Source organism: Hypomesus nipponensis, chromosome 5, assembly GCF_054491055.1.
Source record: "Hypomesus nipponensis isolate SF chromosome 5, ASM5449105v1, whole genome shotgun sequence".
In the NCBI taxonomy this organism is placed as follows: domain Eukaryota; kingdom Metazoa; phylum Chordata; class Actinopteri; order Osmeriformes; family Osmeridae; genus Hypomesus; species Hypomesus nipponensis.
Genome location: NC_140365.1, coordinates 7,071,555 through 7,089,846, shown reverse-complemented (window position 1 = coordinate 7,089,846; position 18,292 = coordinate 7,071,555). Strand labels below are relative to the sequence as shown.

Below are 18,292 nucleotides of genomic sequence, written 5' to 3'. Positions count from 1 at the left end.
ACATGTTCTTCTTCTGTCATGAAGAACAAGAAGACTACTGACCACAGAAATGTCTATGGAATTCATGCTTGACAGGACAGTAAGTAACCGACTGAGCCCAAACCTCAGAGTTCAATGTTGTTTCTGTGGTTCTTGATGGAGAGGAGTTGACAAGGTAGTTTTCATAGTCTGAAATTTAGTACATAAATGGGCTGAAAAACATACACTGTTGTGAGCCCAACCACACAAATGTAGACTTGAAAATAATAGCATTCACTGCGAAATCAAACAAGTGGAAAATTGTTGAAAGAAACCGAACAAGAACACCGTGCCATTATCAGAATGTTGTCGTTCTCGCGTCTCTCCTGAAGATGTGAATAATGGATCCTTTCGCAAAACACTCCACAATAATCATAACATGATTTTGTAATCCAACGCCCTCTCACGTACGGTTTAATTGCTCTGTTTGACAAGTAGGGACGTGGAGAGATCCACTCATGTCGAGCATGTCCCAGCTTCCCCAGTGCCATCTGGTCTGTGCTCTGGGCTTCCCATGTGCAGTGCAGTGAAGAGACAGAGGTGAGCCAGCTGCAGGAGGCCTGTCTCACAGCATCCATGCCTCTATTATTATAATGTTCGTGTTTTGATGGAACTGAATGCTATTTGTTAAAAGTGATATATGTCCTACTTAATTTACTTTGAATAGCTCATGCTAGCAACATCAAGTTAATTAACAAAACTGGAGCCTGGGAATTCAGCAATTTGCCTGTGTGTAACTCGGCCTACGTAAAGATCGAGTTGTGTTCCTCTAACGCCATCTGCTGGCAAATATTCAAACTATGCATCAATTGCTACAATGGCAGCAGACTGAATCACAAATGTTTCAGTCAGCCAAAATGTTGGAACGTGTCCATGTTAATGCAGCCTGGACAACCTCCTTCCTTGCGAAAATGTACTCATTACATGTGTTTACGTAGGCTATGTAACCTCATCCTTCATAAACTCAAATGGCCTGTGGGTAGGCTTCAGTTATTCGAAACAGTAGCTGGACAGTGTGCACAGATGGGGAATGTACGCTCTTTACATGACGTAGCTCACATTTCCATATCAAAGCTGCGTGAGGAACGCCTTCTTGCCACGGACTACGCGAATGGCATCTCAACGGACCAATCCAGGTGCAGAAGAAAGCATGAGTTCCTGTTGCGGTTTTGTCTGGACACTAAGAGAGGGATTTGGGGTCCGACTCACAAGGTATCAGCCACGTATCCAATGTTTTGATACACTTTAACACTTTACCAAAATTGTACCTAATGTAATCAATTCCGATTGTGATTGGAGAAATGATGTGGGATGCAGTGAACGATGTTGCTTCCGGATTGAAGATGCGAAATTGTAGTTCCATAGGCCTGCAGTCACTTTAGCAGCTGTAACAGATGGAGATGCGTGATTTAAAGTGTCACGTTAATATCAACCAGAATTGTTGTTAATAATTGGTTTTAAGAGAAAATACATATTGTTTTGGATTACTATATTCATTTTGTATTCATGTTTATCGTATTTGTAGCGTGATGCCGATTATTCCACATTATCGCGAAATAGGCTGCAGTTGATTAAACATGGATTACGTAAAGTTTCCGTTTAATGGATTGTAGCTGTAGAAATTCTTTCAGGGATTTGCCGTTTGCCTTGGTGGTGAAGGTTAAAGTTTCTCGATGGGTTTCCAATTTTAAAAGGTCGTCTGGGAAGCATACAAACAGATAGACTGGCCAAGAGCCACACAGTTGATCTGCTCTTTCATATTCTATGAAGGGTGACAAATCCATTGATATAATACAGAAGATCAAATCAATGGTATTAGCTATTAGCCATGTATAGTTTTTAAACTAAAATCTAATAGAAGACCAGTAAGTGTTTTACTTTCAATTAGACACATAGCAGCCCTAATAAAATGCCCATTACACCCTTATTGTTTTGTTGGATTATCTAGGCTTTGGTGTCAGGGTTCACCTTCTGTTCTCTGTTTCAGAGAATCTCCACCAGTTGGACCTGCTGCGCCTATGAAGAACTGGTCTGCAGAGAATACACTCTACCAAACCCAGTAACATCCACAGTGGAGAATACCAACCCTAAACCAGACGCAGAAAGGAAGCACCAGTACATTTCTGTTTGACTGACAAAGAGCTCCAATCAGCTGTCAGCCTCATGCCTTAACCTCAAACTTATCTTACTATAACAATTTATGTTTCTCTATTCAGAGAAAGGTTAGCATTGAGCCATTCCTCCTGTTAATGGAGCATCACTCTTTGCGTGAACCAGTCCCTGGCACCAAATTATTTCAGAAGCTCATTGAAGAAGAATTTGGCCCAAAATCAAGAAAGGACATTTTCTACAACCGTTTTGTTTAGCATTTTATTTTTTTATATATATATATATTTTTTTACCCCAGATACTACCTCTACATCTGGAAATATGGGAGCCACAGGTTATGGATACTACCGCACGGTCATCTTCTTCTCTATGTTTATTGGCTACTCATTGTACTACTTAAACAGAAAGACCTTTTCCTTCGTCATGCCCTCTGTGATGGAGGAGATCGAACTGGACAAGGATGACCTGGGTAAGAGCACGGTTATGTTACCAAATGTGTTTACCTAAGTCAAGGATTTATGTTAACCTCCATCTCTTCAGTATTGGTGTCCTGTTGAACCGCATACACTTTCACTCCTGTTTCTTTAGGCATGATTGCAAGTAGCCAAACCATGGCCTATGCCATCAGCAAGTTCATAAGTGGTGTGCTGTCAGACCAGATCAGTGCCCGCTGGCTCTTCTCCATTGGACTCTTTGTGGTGGGAGTAATCAACGTGGCTTTCTCCTGGTCCTCTACTGTGGCCATGTTTTCTGTGCTGTGGTTCATCAATGGTCTAGGCCAGGGCCTGGGCTGGCCTCCATGTGGGAAGGTGCTGCGCAAGGTAAAATTGCTGCACTCGGGAGAAATGGAAACCCTAGGATCTGGTGTGTGTGGGCTACACTTTTGTGATAAAGAAACCTCCGCCGGCACTCATAAAGAAAGCCTTCAGTGCCAGTGTAGCTTTAGAAATATACACATAAACATTCTGAGAATACTGACACCTCTTAAGGTAATGCATGGCCCCAGCACTGGCCCCTTGTGTAACAGGCTCCAACAATCCGCAGGTTTATGCTATGCGCCTGAGCCTTTTTCAATAACGGGAGAGTGCACCTGTCATTTACTATTTGGGACCGTACCAGCATGGTCAGGAATTTTGACCCCTGTCCCTGACCTTTTGGGCAAGAGAACTTGAGCTGTTTACCATGGTCAGTTCTAGACCACACTAGCTACGTACATTATATGTTTTTTGATATGGAATAAAACGGTGGGTGTTTTTCCAAGACTTTAATATTTAGAAACACAGGTCCACATGTCGGACTGCCCATTTGTGTTCCCCACAAAAACATATTCCAAATGACTTAAATAAAGGGGTTGTCTGGGTTTGAAGAGTAGATAACTCAGAGAGTAGAAAATAACTCCTTCTATTGTGAATTGCTCAAAATGAAACAAATGACTGAATACATGGCTTCCAACTAACAACTATTCAGTGCAAACTTTTGTGCTATAGTGCAAGCCGAGACAGCTGCAGTCCCTGAGAAGCGGCCGTCAAAGTGCAAGTGTTTAAAGATAGGAGAGAAAATAGGGGTTGGCATTTACTGTGTGTCCTGGAGCAAGAGAGAGGGATTGAGTTGCAAGTAATGGTATTTATAGAGGCCCCTTACACACAGGTGTATATTTGTATGACAAATAGGAACAATGACGAGTGAATGTTTCAACACAGTACATGCAAGTGAGATGCAGTGAAAGTGATTTGTTTTCCTCAATTAGGTTCAATGTGTTAAATCAACCTTCATGCAGGATTATGAGTGGGGTATAGTGAAGTGGGATTAGTGTAGAAAACCTGATCTGTGAATAATATGTAGGCATTCCATCAAGTGAGTGAATTTTAGACTTTTTTTATTGATGACGATGATGGAAAGGAGAGAGACTGTTCCGATCTTGAAATCCTCTTCCGTCGTATCTTCTGGCCAGAGTACTCTGTTTAACCTTATCTCACTCATTATGGCAGAATCACAACCCATCTCACACGTACTCTGCATCCTAACACGATCAGCTAAACTGAGTACTAAAATAAAGGTTCATGTGTCCTCTCGCTGTGTTTCTGTTTGTCCTCAGTGGTTTGAGCCTTCCCAGTTTGGGACGTGGTGGGCGGTGTTGTCCTGCAGCATGAACCTGGCGGGATGCCTGGGGCCTCTCCTTGCAACAGTCCTGCTGCAGTACTATGACTGGAGGGCCATCTTGGCCATGTCTGGAACCTTCTGTGCTGCCTTCTCCTTCATCTGCATGGTGTTTGTTAAGAACGAGCCCAAAGATGTGGGTCTGCCCAGTGTCGAGGCTGCTGCCAATAAAGGGGGCAAGGGAGGTAAGGAGAACGTGGAGCCTGTAGACTCCTCATGTTAGCTTGTGTGTTATAACATGTCGACCAGTGAGCATACTCCAGGAAAGTCATTGGTTGTGTCTCTGTACGAAGATACATCCATGTCCTTATCTTCTCCCCTGTAGCGGTCAACAGTGAAAGCACCCTGAGAGAGTTCCTGCTCTCTCCATACTTGTGGGTTCTGTCCCTGGGCTACCTGGTGGTGTTTGGGGTGAAGACGGCTGCCACCGACTGGGGTCAGCTCTTCCTCATCCAGGAGAAAGGCCAGACTGCCCTCATGAGTAAGAGAGTTGAACTTTCTTGGGGAAAGTCCAAGTGGAGCCTATCCTTGTGATTCAATGCTCATGACAAAATGTCTTCCACAGGCAGCTCTTACATGAGTGCCCTTGAGATGGGAGGTCTCGTGGGAAGTCTTGCAGCCGGCCTACTGTCTGACAGGGCTGTAGCTAAAGTAAGCCATCACACAAACCACACATGAAATCTTTTTTTCTCTCTCTATTAAAATGTGCTAATTTTCCTTAAAACATGTCTCCTTATTGCTGTCTAATGATTTTCTGGGCTGTCCCTATCATGCTTCATAGAAAGGTTTGAGTGCCCATGGAAACCCTCGCCATGGCCTGTTGCTGTCCATGATGGCTGGCATGTTTGTCTCCATGTACCTGTTCAGGGTCACAATCACAACAAAGGATCCTGAGGTAACACAGGTCAAACTCATTTGAAATATGTCAGTACTTTGCAGTGAGAAATTGAGGCTTACTTTGACTAAATGTTCAATTGTTATCTTCATTTAAGTGTGAGTTCTTGTTCATACAGGAAGCTCCTATTTGGGCCCAGGTACTTCATCCTATATCTGTGCTCATTGGCCTGTCAGAGAAAGAGGTACTTGATTAAATGTGGGATTTGATTTGATCAAATGTATTAGATGTGCATTTCGTGTACACACAGACGTTTCTAATCCTGACCGGTGTTAGGGGAAAACATCTTGAAGAAAACACACTGACTTTATCCTACTCTCATATCTAGATCTGGATCCTCTCTTTGGGTGCCATGTTTGGATTCTCTTGCTATGGACCAATAGCTTTGTTTGGTGTTATAGCCAATGAGAGTGCTCCATCAAACTACGGCGGAACATCCCATGCCATTGTAGCACTCATGGCCAATGGTGAGTCTCTAGCTTGGCGTCCTACATGTCTAAAGCACATACTGGGTGAACCTTGGCATTAGCATGATGACACTCAGTAACAGATGCAATTCTGTTGATCATAGTTGGGGCTTTTCTGGCCGGACTCCCATTCAGCACCATTGCTAAACACCACAGCTGGGACATGGCCTTCTGGGTGGCTGAGGTGGCCTGTGGCCTGATGACTGTCAGCTTCTTCTTCCTGCGCAACATGCGAACCAAAATGGGGCGGATACCCGAGAAAATTGACTGATTGCCATGTCACCGGAGACAGTAAAATACAATGTTATGAGATGGTCAGCCTAGTGGGGCTGTATACTTGTATACCGTATAAAACAGTTCTTGCTCCTCGTGGCACAACACTGTCAATGTGATCTCATCTCAAGACACGATTGTAAATGTTTTAATCTCTAGAAGTCACTTGAGTAAGAATGTTAACTTTGTAGATGTTCAAAATGTTCCTCTTTTGAATCACTTTTGATACACATGAAAACTAAAGTTTGAAGTCTACACATTGAACACCACACAGTTTTATTAAAAAGCCACAAGGCAATGTTTTTGTTTGTAAATAGTTAGAGAAAGTAAAGTTTGTTAACTGGCACGGACAAAGGTTATATTTTATTATATTATTTCCTCTAGTGGTGCTTGAGAAAGGAAATTCTGTCCTGCTTATTGAAGAGTTATTTTTGTTACTGTGTGTTTAACAACAGAGACATTACAGATGATGAACTAGCTGATATGTAAGTACACTGTAAATATGTGCTAGTCATTGCATAGTTTGCCTTCAGTGGAGGCCAATTATCTTGGAGTTATTCAGTATCTCAAGGAAATGCCACTCTGTTACATGTTTTCAGTAACTATGCACATCTAATTTTTAGGTATTTTCTTAAAAGAGCACTATCAGACTGTTCTAATATGAGATTTTTATGTGGTTTGTTTAGTTTAATCAAAACTAATTCAACATCTCAGTTTTAAAAATGTGTACATGATATGAAGGAAAATATTCTGCATTGTTTGTTACCTAGTACCATTCAGTTTCTTATTGTCATTGTTGCTAGAACATTTTGACATGAACTGGAGTTTTAAATCTTCATATTTTTATCTTGTGTTAATTTGACATCATCTCCAATAATTTGCTAGTTTTTAATGAGGGAAGTAATCAAAATCTCACTCCGTTTTACAATTTGGGCATGTTTTAATGTACTGGAATTAAAAATAAATAAAATAAGGTCTACCAATAAAGTATCATTATTTTATTATGACTATGAAAACCCACGGATAATTGGTATAGATGTTAAGACATCCTACGAACAACATTATAGCGGACAATATTACTGCACAGTAAAAAAATATATAACACGAACGAGAAACTCAATTTCCCAGAATCACATTGTAGATATACCGGATACTACACATTTACAATAAGCAGAGCGTGCGCTTCAGGGAGTTCTCTCTGAACCAGCTCGTGCGGCCTCAACATGGTAAGAACGCGTGCTACTGTGAATTGATCCCGTTTTGCCACATAAATGCAGTAAATAGACAACGGATTTGTGCTACATGATGTTTGAATACATGTTTTTAGCGTTTTAACACGTACAAAACGTTTAAACGTGGAAATGATCATATTTATGCAGTCAGACTTTTAGATTTGGTGCGGCCTGCTAGCTTAGCTGTTAGCGTTTTATTTGACTAGCTAGCTCCCACAGCGGCGAACTATGCATGTGTACAGTCCAAGCCACAACCGGGTTGATCAGCATTGTACTTAGCTAGTGAACAATATTTGCTGTACATTTGATCAGAAACTACGTGATGTTTCTTGCAGCCTCCCAAGACTGATAAGAAGAAGGATTCGGGGAAGGCTAAGAAGGACAAGGACCCCGCTAACAAGTCTGGAGGCAAAGCCAAGAAGAAGGTAGCTACCGTTAGCTAGCAAGGCAATGATAAAGTTGTCAATGTACTATTTTTGATATCGTTTTAAGTTTATTTACTCACTCCAAGATCATCGTACTCAAATTTGCCAAGTTTGTTTCCCAGCACTGCAATTTTCATATACGTTGTATGTCCCAAGTAGAAGTGGTCCAAAGGAAAGGTGAGGGACAAGCTCAACAACCTGGTCCTCTTCGACAAGGCCACCTACGAAAAGCTGTACAAGGAAGTGCCCAACTACAAACTCATCACACCTGCTGTTGTTTCTGAGAGGCTAAAGATCAGAGGCTCTCTAGCGAGGGCAGCCCTCCAGGAACTGCTATCGAAAGGTAAAGTCCTAATTTTCCTGTATGTAAACAAGTCAGCTAAACTTTAAATGCACACCAGTTGATATGCATTTCCTGATTGCATCCTTCCATTAACAGGTATGATCAAGCTCGTATCCAAGCACAGAGCGCAGGTGATCTACACGCGTAACACCAAGGGCACAGAGGAGGGTGCACCAGAGGAGAAGGCATAAGGTAAACCCCTACTTGGCAATGCTGCGATGCAAGTTCTTGGACCCCTTAAATCAGGGGTGGACAACCCTGGTCCTCGAACCACTGTCCTGCATGTTTTAGATGGTTCCTGTTCCAGCACACCTGATTCAAATGAATGGTCATTACCCGGCTTCCACAGAGCTTGATAACAACCCATTCATTTGAAACAGGTCTGCTGGAGCAAGTAGGAGTCAGATGGCTAAGCGGTTAGGGAATCAGGCTAGTAATCAGAAGGTTGCTGGTTTGATTCCTGGCTGTGCCAACCAAATGATGTTGTGTCCTTGGGCAAGGCACTTCACCTTACTTGCTTCGGGAATGTCCCGTACTTACTTACTAAGTCGCTCTGGATAAGAGCGTCTGCTAAATGACTAAATGTAAATGGTGCAGGTAAACATCTAAAACATGCAGGCCTTGAGGACCAGGATTGCCCACCCCTGCCTTAAATTTTCAGTGGGATATTTGGCCTACTAGCTCTATAGAACATATCCTTTACACGTCCAGTTGGCTTCAGTCCTGTAGTTTGAACTGATCAATTGAAATAACATATTAGACATCCAACAAGCAAGTCAATGTTTGATTCTGATGTAGTTTTCTCTTGTCTTCCAGGTCCCTGCTTTTTGGAATCACGTTCTTTGTAAAATAAACAAGGAAATCTCTTGTATATGGTCTTTTTATTTTTTTAGATCTTGTGCATAGTGACTGCTGTTTTTAATTAGATAAACAAACCAAGGAAACACTAGCCGTTAGGCTTGAAGTTTATAAATGTGTATATACTGTAATTTCTACGGTGGATATAATCACACAAACTAATGTACACAGTAGTTTTTGATATTGTAAGTAGCTGTGGTTGGGTATTTCAACAAGTATTATGTTCCCAAATGTGCAGCCCATGGAAACTGACTTAATGTTTTATGTATGTAACTTCAAATTGGATAAATCATTACATTAAGAAATAGCCTATAGGCCTAGTAGAATGTGTGTAACCTAGATTAAGTCAAAATGTGTGTAGAACTGGACAAATCGCCTCAAATTAATGTAACGTCTTTAGTGTGCCCTGTGAAACGTCTAAACAAAACAAATTGACCTGTCCATCCGTGACATCGCTCCTCCCTGGAGTGGCATACTGTCTTGATAAGAGCTTTACAATTGGAATAGGCTGCAAATGGACAAATAATGACTCTGTCAATTATTCAGAGGTGAGAGGGGAGCTTTACTTTAAACGATCGTGATTGTGATTCAATTCCTGTTCATTACTGTTAAGTAAAATGAGAAATTGTGTCAGAAAGTGAGCCAGGACAACATGACAGTGGATTTCAAATAAGTTAAATATAAGTATTTTAGTCTGTGATTTGGCGTATTGTAGCTAGATTAACACCTTTTTATAATGGTATAGGCTACAACGACTGTGCTCAGACAACTAGGCTAATTTGTTACGCATTAAATTGTTCTGTATTGAAAAGGGATATGCAACATGGTTCGGCTGTAGGTTATCACATACCAGCCCTTGTTGCTGTAGAACCTTGTCAATCATTTAGCCTGTTCCTAACTGGTCAGATTTTTCTACCACTGCAAGAAAAGTTTTCTACAAGGAGTAATGACCTCGGTTTTCAATGGATGCCTTTAGATAAGTCTTGCTGAAAAGACGGGGGAATGGGTAGGCAGAGTTGGGATGTAGTTCGTGAGGGAGGGAGGGAGGGAGGGAGAGAGAGAACATACTCAAAAAAGGAAGGATTCCAAGCCTGTGCCGATTCATTGCATCTTGATGTCAAATGCCTCGGGTCTGAGGAATCGGCATCACAAGATACTGAAAGAAAGAGTCCTAAGACTTGGGTAAGAGAGACTCCTCAACTATGACAACTGCGAACATTTGTGAAATCATCTTAATTTAATGGTATTAGCCTATTAATGGTGTATATTGTATATTTTCGGGAGGGAGACAAAGTTAATTTGATAATTAGACAGCCTTCGTAGAATCCCCCACCACGTTGATCGCTTTTGAAATCTCAAATTATCTTAAAAACTGCTTGTTTTCCTCGAACTGTCAGTCAGCTTGTCAACACGGCAAATTTGAATTAATTCTACGTTTTAAATATGAATGGTTGGCAAGATTCGCAAAGGAGCTTACCTGAATAATTAAAACTTCATAGGAGTTCAGCTGTACATCAGGATGTTTCATTAGAATTTCTACTTGAAATCTTTCGTTTTGGTATCGTCCCATCCGTCTCTCATCATTGCCTGCAGATTTTGTACCCTGAACTGGGAGTACACACCAAAAATAAATCGTATTTTCAGCCTCAGACGAAAGATTAATCTCACAAGATTTACCACTTTACCTGGGATTGGGATGCTTAGTTGATAGCTGAATTCAACTATTCAGGCAAGGAACATTTGTGATATATAACAGTGGCGTCCGTAAATCCATCCATTAGCTGATGGTCCAGGCACAATCTGCCTCGCCAGCAGGGGGTGCCGATGGGGAGGGCACAGAAGAGCAGTATGTCTACAGACTGAGGATCTATGGATGGAGGAAGCGCAGCCTCTACCTGCTGGTGATACTATTACTTTCCATACTGGTCATCAACTTTGCTCTGACTGTCTGGATCCTCAGGGTCACCTGCCTCAATACTGTGAGTGTGTGATTGTTTCATCATCTCTTTTAAAAAGAAAAAAAAAGTAGGACTTGCGTCACAGTCCTTCCACCAATTGTGTGATTTTATGTATGAGAAAAGGAGATGAACTTGAACGAAACATGACCCCACAATGTCTAAACTAAATGTTGTAAACCTAGCTTGACTGCCTTGATAAGCTTTCTTGAGTAGGGTTGAGGGCTTCTTTTTCCCATCACGCATTCAGCAATGCTTTTATCTTTAAAGAGTCACTGAATAAATAAAGAGGATACCTCTATAATTGAAAGTCTCTCAATCTCAAAAAAAACTTTCAAAGATGGTAAAGAGACATTGTCTGAAAGAGCATCAGCTCAACACAATCAGAATAGAAAATGGCTTGTGGGGTTTTGGATGGAAGATAAACATGTTGATTTGCCCCATTTGCAGGAGGGAATGGGACAACTGAGGATAAGGGCAGGCAGGGTGAGGCTTGATGGAGTGTCTGAGTTTCTCTTCCCCCTCTTTGCTCAAGAGATTGGCTCAAAACAGGTATGTTGAAGTATAATATTTTTCATAATTGTGTTGGCTCGTTGATTGTGTTGGAATAGCTTGATTTGATTCAAAATTACTGCATGTGTCTGCATGTGGAGAGGGATGTAGTTCTGACTTGGTATGCCAATTTTTAGGAGACATCTCTTCTCGTCCACTCCGAGACTCACAATGTCTCAATAAAGTCCATTAACCGAAGAGGAGGCGTGTCAAGCAGCCTAACTCTGGGTGAGATTCTTCTTGGTAGGACCGGATAAGAATGAAACATTTGAATGAATAAAAATGTTTAAACCATTTTGGATTTCATGATCTGATAGGTTTATTCAATTTAGACCCGTGGGACTGATCCATTTAGATTCATGGGAAAGACTGATGTGTCAATAAGACAAGGGACGTTCCTGGAAAAATCTAAATGGATGGGTTTAATGTATTGCAATCAGACCTGTGAAAAGCCCTGGATCAAATATTTTCTCAGGTTATAACTCAACAATTCTATTGCATTTCATGAAAACATTTCCCTTTGTTTTGTGTGTGTGTGTGTGTTAGAGAGACAGAGAAAATGTGTGTGTGTGTGTGTAAGGTCTATACTTCTTTCAGGTCTCACAATGTCATACGAAAACGATGGTGGGAGCAGGTGCTAACATTAATTATCTCCAAGTTTAATATATTCATGGTCTTTGCTCTTTAAATGTCTGCAACTGCTCCTTGTGCACCTCTCGGGTCTGAATGAAATTAAATATGTTGTTCCCTAATTAGCAAATGCAATGGAAACTGTCCTAGTGCAGCCTTTGGCTTTTTCAGCTTAATGTTCTGTGTGGTTGAATTACAACCCCATAACTAAGGTAGTAGGTTTTTGCAATCACATCCAGATGATCATTGTGTGTGTCCCTACACAGCTGGATATCTTAGGGGTCAAAAAAATAATACATTTTTACTGTATTTTTTTTTTCCAGGTCCACAGTCCATAGAAATCACAGGGAAACGTTTTGAGGTGATGTCTAACACTGGGACGCGTTTGTTTTCTGCCGGGCCAGAACATTGCGTAGTTGGAGTAGGCAAGCTAACAGTTACAGGTACTATCACCACAGTGTCAGCCATGCAGGTCTTGTTTTATATCTTACCAAGTCCGCCAAGAAATTCTGGTAAATATGAATATTCTTATCTGTATAATGCAGGTGAAGAGGGTGCTGAGTGTGGTCACTCCATTGAGACACCACTAGTCAGGGCTGAAGGTTCCAAACACCTCAGGTAAACAAGGAAATGTAATGACCCTGTTCCTTATCGAGCATTTGATGAGGGTGCAGACCATATTTCCTGAGTGACCGGTTACATTAACGTCATACTGTGATTTGAGTAATTCTCAATGTTCCGTACGTGAAGCATTTACTGTCCCTATCAAAAATCGATGTCCATTTCATATTCACAGCAGTATTCACAGAGCAGAAGCACAGTTTCTGTACCTTGTGTCCAGAATATAAATGGAGCCATCATGCAGGATCAGCAGTGAAGTCCACACACGCACGGTCCCCTGACCTGAGCACCTGTGTTTCCCAGACTGCATGTTATCTCTTCCTCCAGCTTGTTGTTCTCGCAGTGTGCGGCCCTCACAATTAACCATGCTCACTCTTCCATAGCACACGATGTGTGTCTAGCTAATTTTATTACAAAACAAAGTGCTCTGTTGTTGTGGGCAGGCTATGCAGGTAGGCGGATGCGAGCCAGGAGTTATGTAAAAGCTGGCTGTAGTGACAAAGTAAAATATCACCAATGCTGATGAGAAAACAAGGAAATCCAATTTACATATGTAATTTAGATAAACCCTCACAGAGATGTTAAGCTGTTTTCCTAATTTAGATGGAGGCAGAGGTCTCATAGCAACAGCATGGAGGTGCCAGGCATAAATATCCATGTCATTGGCTCATATCGAGAGGTGAAGAAGCCCTGTGAGTGCACACCGAGGCTTAATGTATGCCGGAAGGTGCCAAAATCCATGGAAATGTCATTCAAGCATATTCCAAATTCTAATAGCTCGAGGCCATGTAGAGGATACAAAATATTTACTCAATGTAATGTTTATCTTTGCTGCCACCAACAGGTAAATGTGTGTGGATTCAGATAGTTTATCCTGACACTTCACTTCACTACACAGCACTGATCATTATGTGTTTCGTTTTATTTTTGTATAGCTGTGAGTTTTGCATCACCGTTGTCACTATTATCACTACCCTCCCCCCCTCCACCTGTATGCTCCAGTCTAGAAGCCCCCACCCGCTCCCTCTACATGGACGCGCCTAAGGGTGTCCACATCAATGCTGAGTTGGGTAGCACCAAGGCCCTGTCCAACACAGACATCTCCCTACTGTCCACGGACGGAGTGGTATGCAAAGGTTTCAATGTAGCACTGTAAAACGTTAGACCGATACAATCCAACCCAGAATCAATGTTATTTTCACGAACGACATATAGAATAAGTTGGCCTACTGATAGTGACCGACCTCTTCTCCGTGTTTCCATCAGTTGGTTCTGGATGCTGAGTGGGTACGCCTGCCGAGGCTGCCAGTGAGTGGTCAGGCTGAAGGAACAGGACAAGAGGAGGAGCGGCCGCTGTATGAAGTGTGTGTTTGTCCGGATGGGAGGTTGTACACCTCTAAGGCTGGACTCACTTCCACCTGCCATGAGTACAGTGGGAAGTGTTAAAGCAACACTGTGGACTACATGCCTGTATCACTGTGGCATGAAGATGAAATTCATGAGCAGTAAGTTGCCATAAATGGAAAAAAGAATGAAAATATTTTAATAAAGAGATTTCTCCCCCCAGAAAAACAAAAAAATAATTCGTAAGTGAATTGGGTTATCTACTTTTTTGAGTTTAACTACTTGAATGTGAATTTCACATGCACCAAAAATCGTTTGCTTGGATATTTGTGAAGACAATATTCCGAAACGTATTCTTTTATTGTAGGAGGGTTTCTATCAAGATGTTTTGCTGGTGATCATTTGAGTATTTTGTGAGCAAAATAGTTGGGCTACTTCGTATAATTTGGAAGGTTGAGGTAGTGCTGCGCTAGAAAAGTCGTCAGAGAATATCACCACATAGTGGTTGCGCATTTACGGAATTGTATTCAAAGTTGGCACATGTGAGAAGGGTTAGATATGCGTAGGTGCTCTGTAGAGATGGACCATTAGATTTTTTAATATGGAATAGGCTACGTGTAGGTTAAAGGTAGTTATATGCAAATTGTTATTAACTTTCTATTTTAATATCAAAAGGTAAAACGATCCACATTTCAGTTTTCAGTACCGTTTTTCGGTAAACGTGGTGCGTATTTGTGTCCGATGAAAGTACTATCGGAACTCTTATTTGGTTTCGTCTCTGCGCAGTGGAACGTTCTCAGAACTCATTAGACACATGGACTTAAAACCTTGGAACCATCGAGCCCGTTTACTGGAACTGACAATATTGTGGTACTGCTTTATGGTAAGTGCTCTTAAAAATAATCGTGTACACATTTAGATACCAGCAAACACACCCGCTGTCACTACAAACCATATCCAAAAGACGCTGTGTTTAAATAACTGGACTGCACCTTTTTGTGAATGCTACTCAAGTGTTTTTTCTGCTTGTGGTCAGGATCTTGATGCAATAGAGGAGGCCAGACAATGTAAGGAGCAGGAGTACAGAACAGCTAGGAACTGTCTACCCTGCATACAGTGTGACCCAGGACAGGAGTTATCCACGGTAATTGCTTCATGACATTGCTGAAGTGTTTGTGAAGGCTTATTGAACAATAGTTTTCAGACCGTGACTCTTCGTATTATTTCTGTTGTCCATCAATGTCAGTTGGTAAACTCTTAGGAAGTCTTCAGATTATTAAACATTTAAAAACTGCCAACCCTATCCTAGACTATTTAGCCCAGCACATAGCCCAGTACAGGGAGGTCTAGGGTACTACTGTAGACTTCTCCAAAAGAATAATTGTTTTTTGTTCCTGTCATAGATTTAGTCGGATCTGTCACAGATCACTAGCTCCTGCAAACAGTCATAGGGGCTGTCTCAGACCCCCTAACAGGTTTAGTGAAAAGATAGCACTGAAAAGGATTGTTATTCTCCGATTTCAGCTTCAACAAGTTGCAATTAGTGGCTCATTCAGAAAAATGTTTTTACCTTGTAAAAGTCAAAACTGCCCTGCATATTTTTGAGCTGCTGATTTATTCTTTTGATCGCTCACTCAACATTTTATCCGAAGGTGTCCCGCGTGTATGAGAGAGGAACAATGTGGTTTGATGCTAGATAGAACGCAAGTCACAAGTAGAGCCAACATTAGTGGCACATCCGTGTCTGTATCTTTTATTTCGTTTTCTTTCAGTCCCTGTCAAACAAAGGACCCTGAGTTCCTTGTTGCTGCCCTCCTAAACCCCCCACCCTGTAGCCCATCTTCAACTGTTGGGTCCTCTGTGTTAATCCCCCCAGGAATGTGGCTTTGGCTTCGGAGAGGGTGCCCGCTGTGTGCCCTGCAGACCTGGGCGCTTTAAGAACAACTCTGGCATCCAGAAATGCAAACCCTGCCTGGCATGTGGCCGTGCAAGTCGCCTCCAGACCTCCAACTGCACCGCCACCATCAATGCTGTGTGTGGCGACTGTCTGTCTGGGTGAGAGGCAGCCAGCAACAATTAAATCAACTCAGTCCTCGCAGTAGAGGGTTGATATGTGCCAGTGTTATATCCTAAATGTTTTTGTACTCGCACGTCACACTGACTGCGCTGGTATTTTCCTCATGTTCTCCAGGTTCTATAGGAGAACCAAGCTGAGTGGGTTTGAGGACATGGAGTGTGTACCTTGTGGAGACCGTCCCCCTGCTAACGAGCCTCAATGTGAGTCCTGGGTTTGGATCCAGAATCTCATGTTCTGTCTTTGACTATACTCACCACACTCGATGGACATTGTCCAAAGATTTATGAAACCATCTTTAAGTTATTTTTTGTGACATATGTATGTGTACCATATTTGTATATACTCACATTCTTCATGCTAAACTCAGTGACTGTTTGGTAATGGAGTGTGAACTGGCTGGGAATTGAACCTCTGTGTATCTTGGCAGTCACAATAATTGGACATGGGGAAACATACGCATTTCTCAGATCTCACAAGCTAGTGTAATGTGCCAGTTTCTATAGATATTCTTAGTGTTAGAATACAAAAATTAGACTTCAGTATTTTCACCTTCAACTGCTTCAAAACAATCAACAATTAAAGTATTATTGAAAAGCATTATTATTATTATTTTAGTGCTGGCATGAGTGGACTCATGCGGGCATTATTTAAAATCCTTAGTATCTCATCACAGTAAAAAATAACTTTCATACGATTAATTATGTTAAAAGAGAGATTCCTGTTGATACATTCTGTAGATTTGGTTACTTTGCGCCGCTGTACTCCTGCAGTTGAAATGTGAAATTCTTATGAAACAAATAGGTTGTTATATCCCAGAGCTGAGAGGCCTTCCAACTGTAGTCTCACTGTGTCTCCCTACATACCTGGACAGCATTTGATTCATAGTGGAAATGTGGGAAAGTCTTGAGAACTACTTACCTAATTTGTCTCCACAGAAGCACAGAACAAAGTTTTATTTTGTATTGTCAACATGGTTCATAAGGGACACAACATTTCAGTTTACGTGTTGATTAATATACAATTACCTGTGCTTGTCTTTCATCCACAGACTGAACCTACACTACCTTCCTGTGGGATCTACTATATATCTATATCTATACGTATACAGTATATACCTTGATAGTGGGTGGAGTGGTGCCTCATATTGCACCTGAGGAGATTTATTTAAAGAAATAACACTTTTGAATCATCTTCCGTGTGTGTGTGCGTGTCTGCATACACAGGCACCAGCAGAGTGAACCTGGTCCCCCTGTCGTCTGTGGTGTCCAGCCCCCATGACAACGCTCTGGCTGCGGTCATCTGCAGCGCCCTGGCCTCGGTCCTACTGGCACTGCTGCTGCTCTGTGCCATCTACTGCAAGAGACACCTGGAGAGGAAACCTCACGGTACCTCAGGCCCCTCCCTCATTCTTCACCATCCAACCAGATGATGAGAGGATGATTAAGTGAAACATTTGTTTTTGCATGAACATTTTTCTTCTTCAGAGCCCTGCCAGGAAGGACACTGTGATGCAGAGTTCGCCTGCTTGGAACATATCCAGGTCCAGCACCTGCCAGACTCTTACCAACAGAACATCTGCAACTGCTACCATGTCTGGGGCCATACCTCCAGTAGGATAACTCTCTGTCCTAGGCAACACTTCCTCATCCATCCATAGGCAACACTGTCAAGTTTCCTTGATTCAATTTTTCATTGATTCAAGTTCAAAACCACATTAACATGGTAGTATTCTTTTGTGTGCTTATTTTCCTGTCTTGTAAGGAGTGTTGCACTGTCCGTGTAGTGTTGAGCCTTGCAGTGTGGGTCATATCAATAGCTACTGTCTCTGCTGTTCTCAGATCAGCTATGACGACAGGTAAGAGGTCACCTGTCTTCAGTGTATTTTATGTCAAATGTTAAGTTTGGTAGATGCACCATCTGTCTAGCCCTCACCTCATCCTCTTGTCTCAAGCCTTTCTAATCCAGGAAGTGAGACATTTTCTGGATGTCAGAGATTCCCTGGCAATGAGGTACAGATGGAACTACTGGAGAACACTCTACTGCGTATGGAGAACTACCATTCCCAGGAGGAGCCTGAAGACGTTCCCACAGAGGAACTAAGAGACTAGAGAATGGTTCATCAGCTAGTGAGGTCAGGTGCTGGAGGATATACACTAGTAGATTTGATCTTACAGTATCGGAGATCTGGGGATTTATAATGGGCAGAGAGGATTTATTTGATTAAAAGGGTAAAGTTGAAGATCCTTGTCTACCTTGAGAGCAGACAGAAATGTCACCAGGAAACAAATGCTTCGGCAAATATCGCTGCACTCACAGTAACCTGTACATTTAATTTG

General features: G+C 41.9%; 4 protein-coding genes across 8 annotated transcripts; all 4 read left to right on the top strand.

Annotated features, from left to right (window-relative positions):
- The first annotated feature begins 1,130 nt into the window (after positions 1 to 1,130).
- Positions 1,131 to 6,906, top strand: slc37a4b (solute carrier family 37 member 4b). Of its 4 annotated transcripts, none has more exons than XM_084698801.1 (11): positions 1,131 to 1,230; positions 2,006 to 2,133; positions 2,426 to 2,596; positions 2,716 to 2,948; positions 4,223 to 4,469; positions 4,610 to 4,765; positions 4,850 to 4,935; positions 5,066 to 5,179; positions 5,298 to 5,363; positions 5,508 to 5,646; positions 5,751 to 6,906. In XM_084698801.1, exons 3-11 carry the CDS (start codon positions 2,449 to 2,451, stop codon positions 5,915 to 5,917), a joined length of 1,356 nt encoding a protein of 451 aa, XP_084554927.1. In that variant the 5' UTR covers positions 1,131 to 1,230; positions 2,006 to 2,133; positions 2,426 to 2,448; the 3' UTR covers positions 5,918 to 6,906. The 4 variants fall into 4 exon arrangements, with proteins under 4 accessions (XP_084554927.1, XP_084554926.1, XP_084554924.1 ...); XM_084698800.1 differs by having other exon boundaries at positions 2,006 to 2,172; XM_084698798.1 differs by having other exon boundaries at positions 2,006 to 2,240.
- Positions 6,907 to 7,008: 102 nt separating this feature from the next.
- rps25 (ribosomal protein S25) lies at positions 7,009 to 8,790 on the top strand. Its single transcript, XM_084698808.1, has 5 exons — positions 7,009 to 7,145; positions 7,487 to 7,576; positions 7,736 to 7,919; positions 8,016 to 8,111; positions 8,736 to 8,790. Exons 1-4 carry the CDS (start codon positions 7,143 to 7,145, stop codon positions 8,108 to 8,110), a joined length of 372 nt encoding a protein of 123 aa, XP_084554934.1. The 5' UTR covers positions 7,009 to 7,142; the 3' UTR covers position 8,111; positions 8,736 to 8,790.
- A 1,055-nt stretch (positions 8,791 to 9,845) lies between these two features.
- Positions 9,846 to 14,091, top strand: LOC146288228 (gamma-sarcoglycan-like). The gene is made up of 8 exons (XM_084698523.1): positions 9,846 to 9,959; positions 10,559 to 10,756; positions 11,183 to 11,284; positions 11,422 to 11,512; positions 12,238 to 12,357; positions 12,460 to 12,532; positions 13,538 to 13,661; positions 13,802 to 14,091. Exons 2-8 carry the CDS (start codon positions 10,562 to 10,564, stop codon positions 13,979 to 13,981), a joined length of 885 nt encoding a protein of 294 aa, XP_084554649.1. The 5' UTR covers positions 9,846 to 9,959; positions 10,559 to 10,561; the 3' UTR covers positions 13,982 to 14,091.
- A 366-nt stretch (positions 14,092 to 14,457) lies between these two features.
- On the top strand, positions 14,458 to 18,276 carry LOC146288227 (tumor necrosis factor receptor superfamily member 19-like). Of its 2 annotated transcripts, XM_084698683.1 has the most exons (9): positions 14,458 to 14,507; positions 14,666 to 14,762; positions 14,916 to 15,023; positions 15,756 to 15,934; positions 16,071 to 16,156; positions 17,180 to 17,341; positions 17,441 to 17,566; positions 17,718 to 17,811; positions 17,908 to 18,276. In XM_084698683.1, the coding sequence occupies exons 2-9, from the start codon at positions 14,694 to 14,696 to the stop codon at positions 18,062 to 18,064; spliced, it is 981 nt and encodes a 326-aa protein (XP_084554809.1). In that variant the 5' UTR covers positions 14,458 to 14,507; positions 14,666 to 14,693; the 3' UTR covers positions 18,065 to 18,276. The 2 variants fall into 2 exon arrangements, with proteins under 2 accessions (XP_084554809.1, XP_084554810.1); XM_084698684.1 differs by lacking the exon at positions 14,458 to 14,507 and having other exon boundaries at positions 14,546 to 14,762.
- Positions 18,277 to 18,292: the final 16 nt, after the last annotated feature.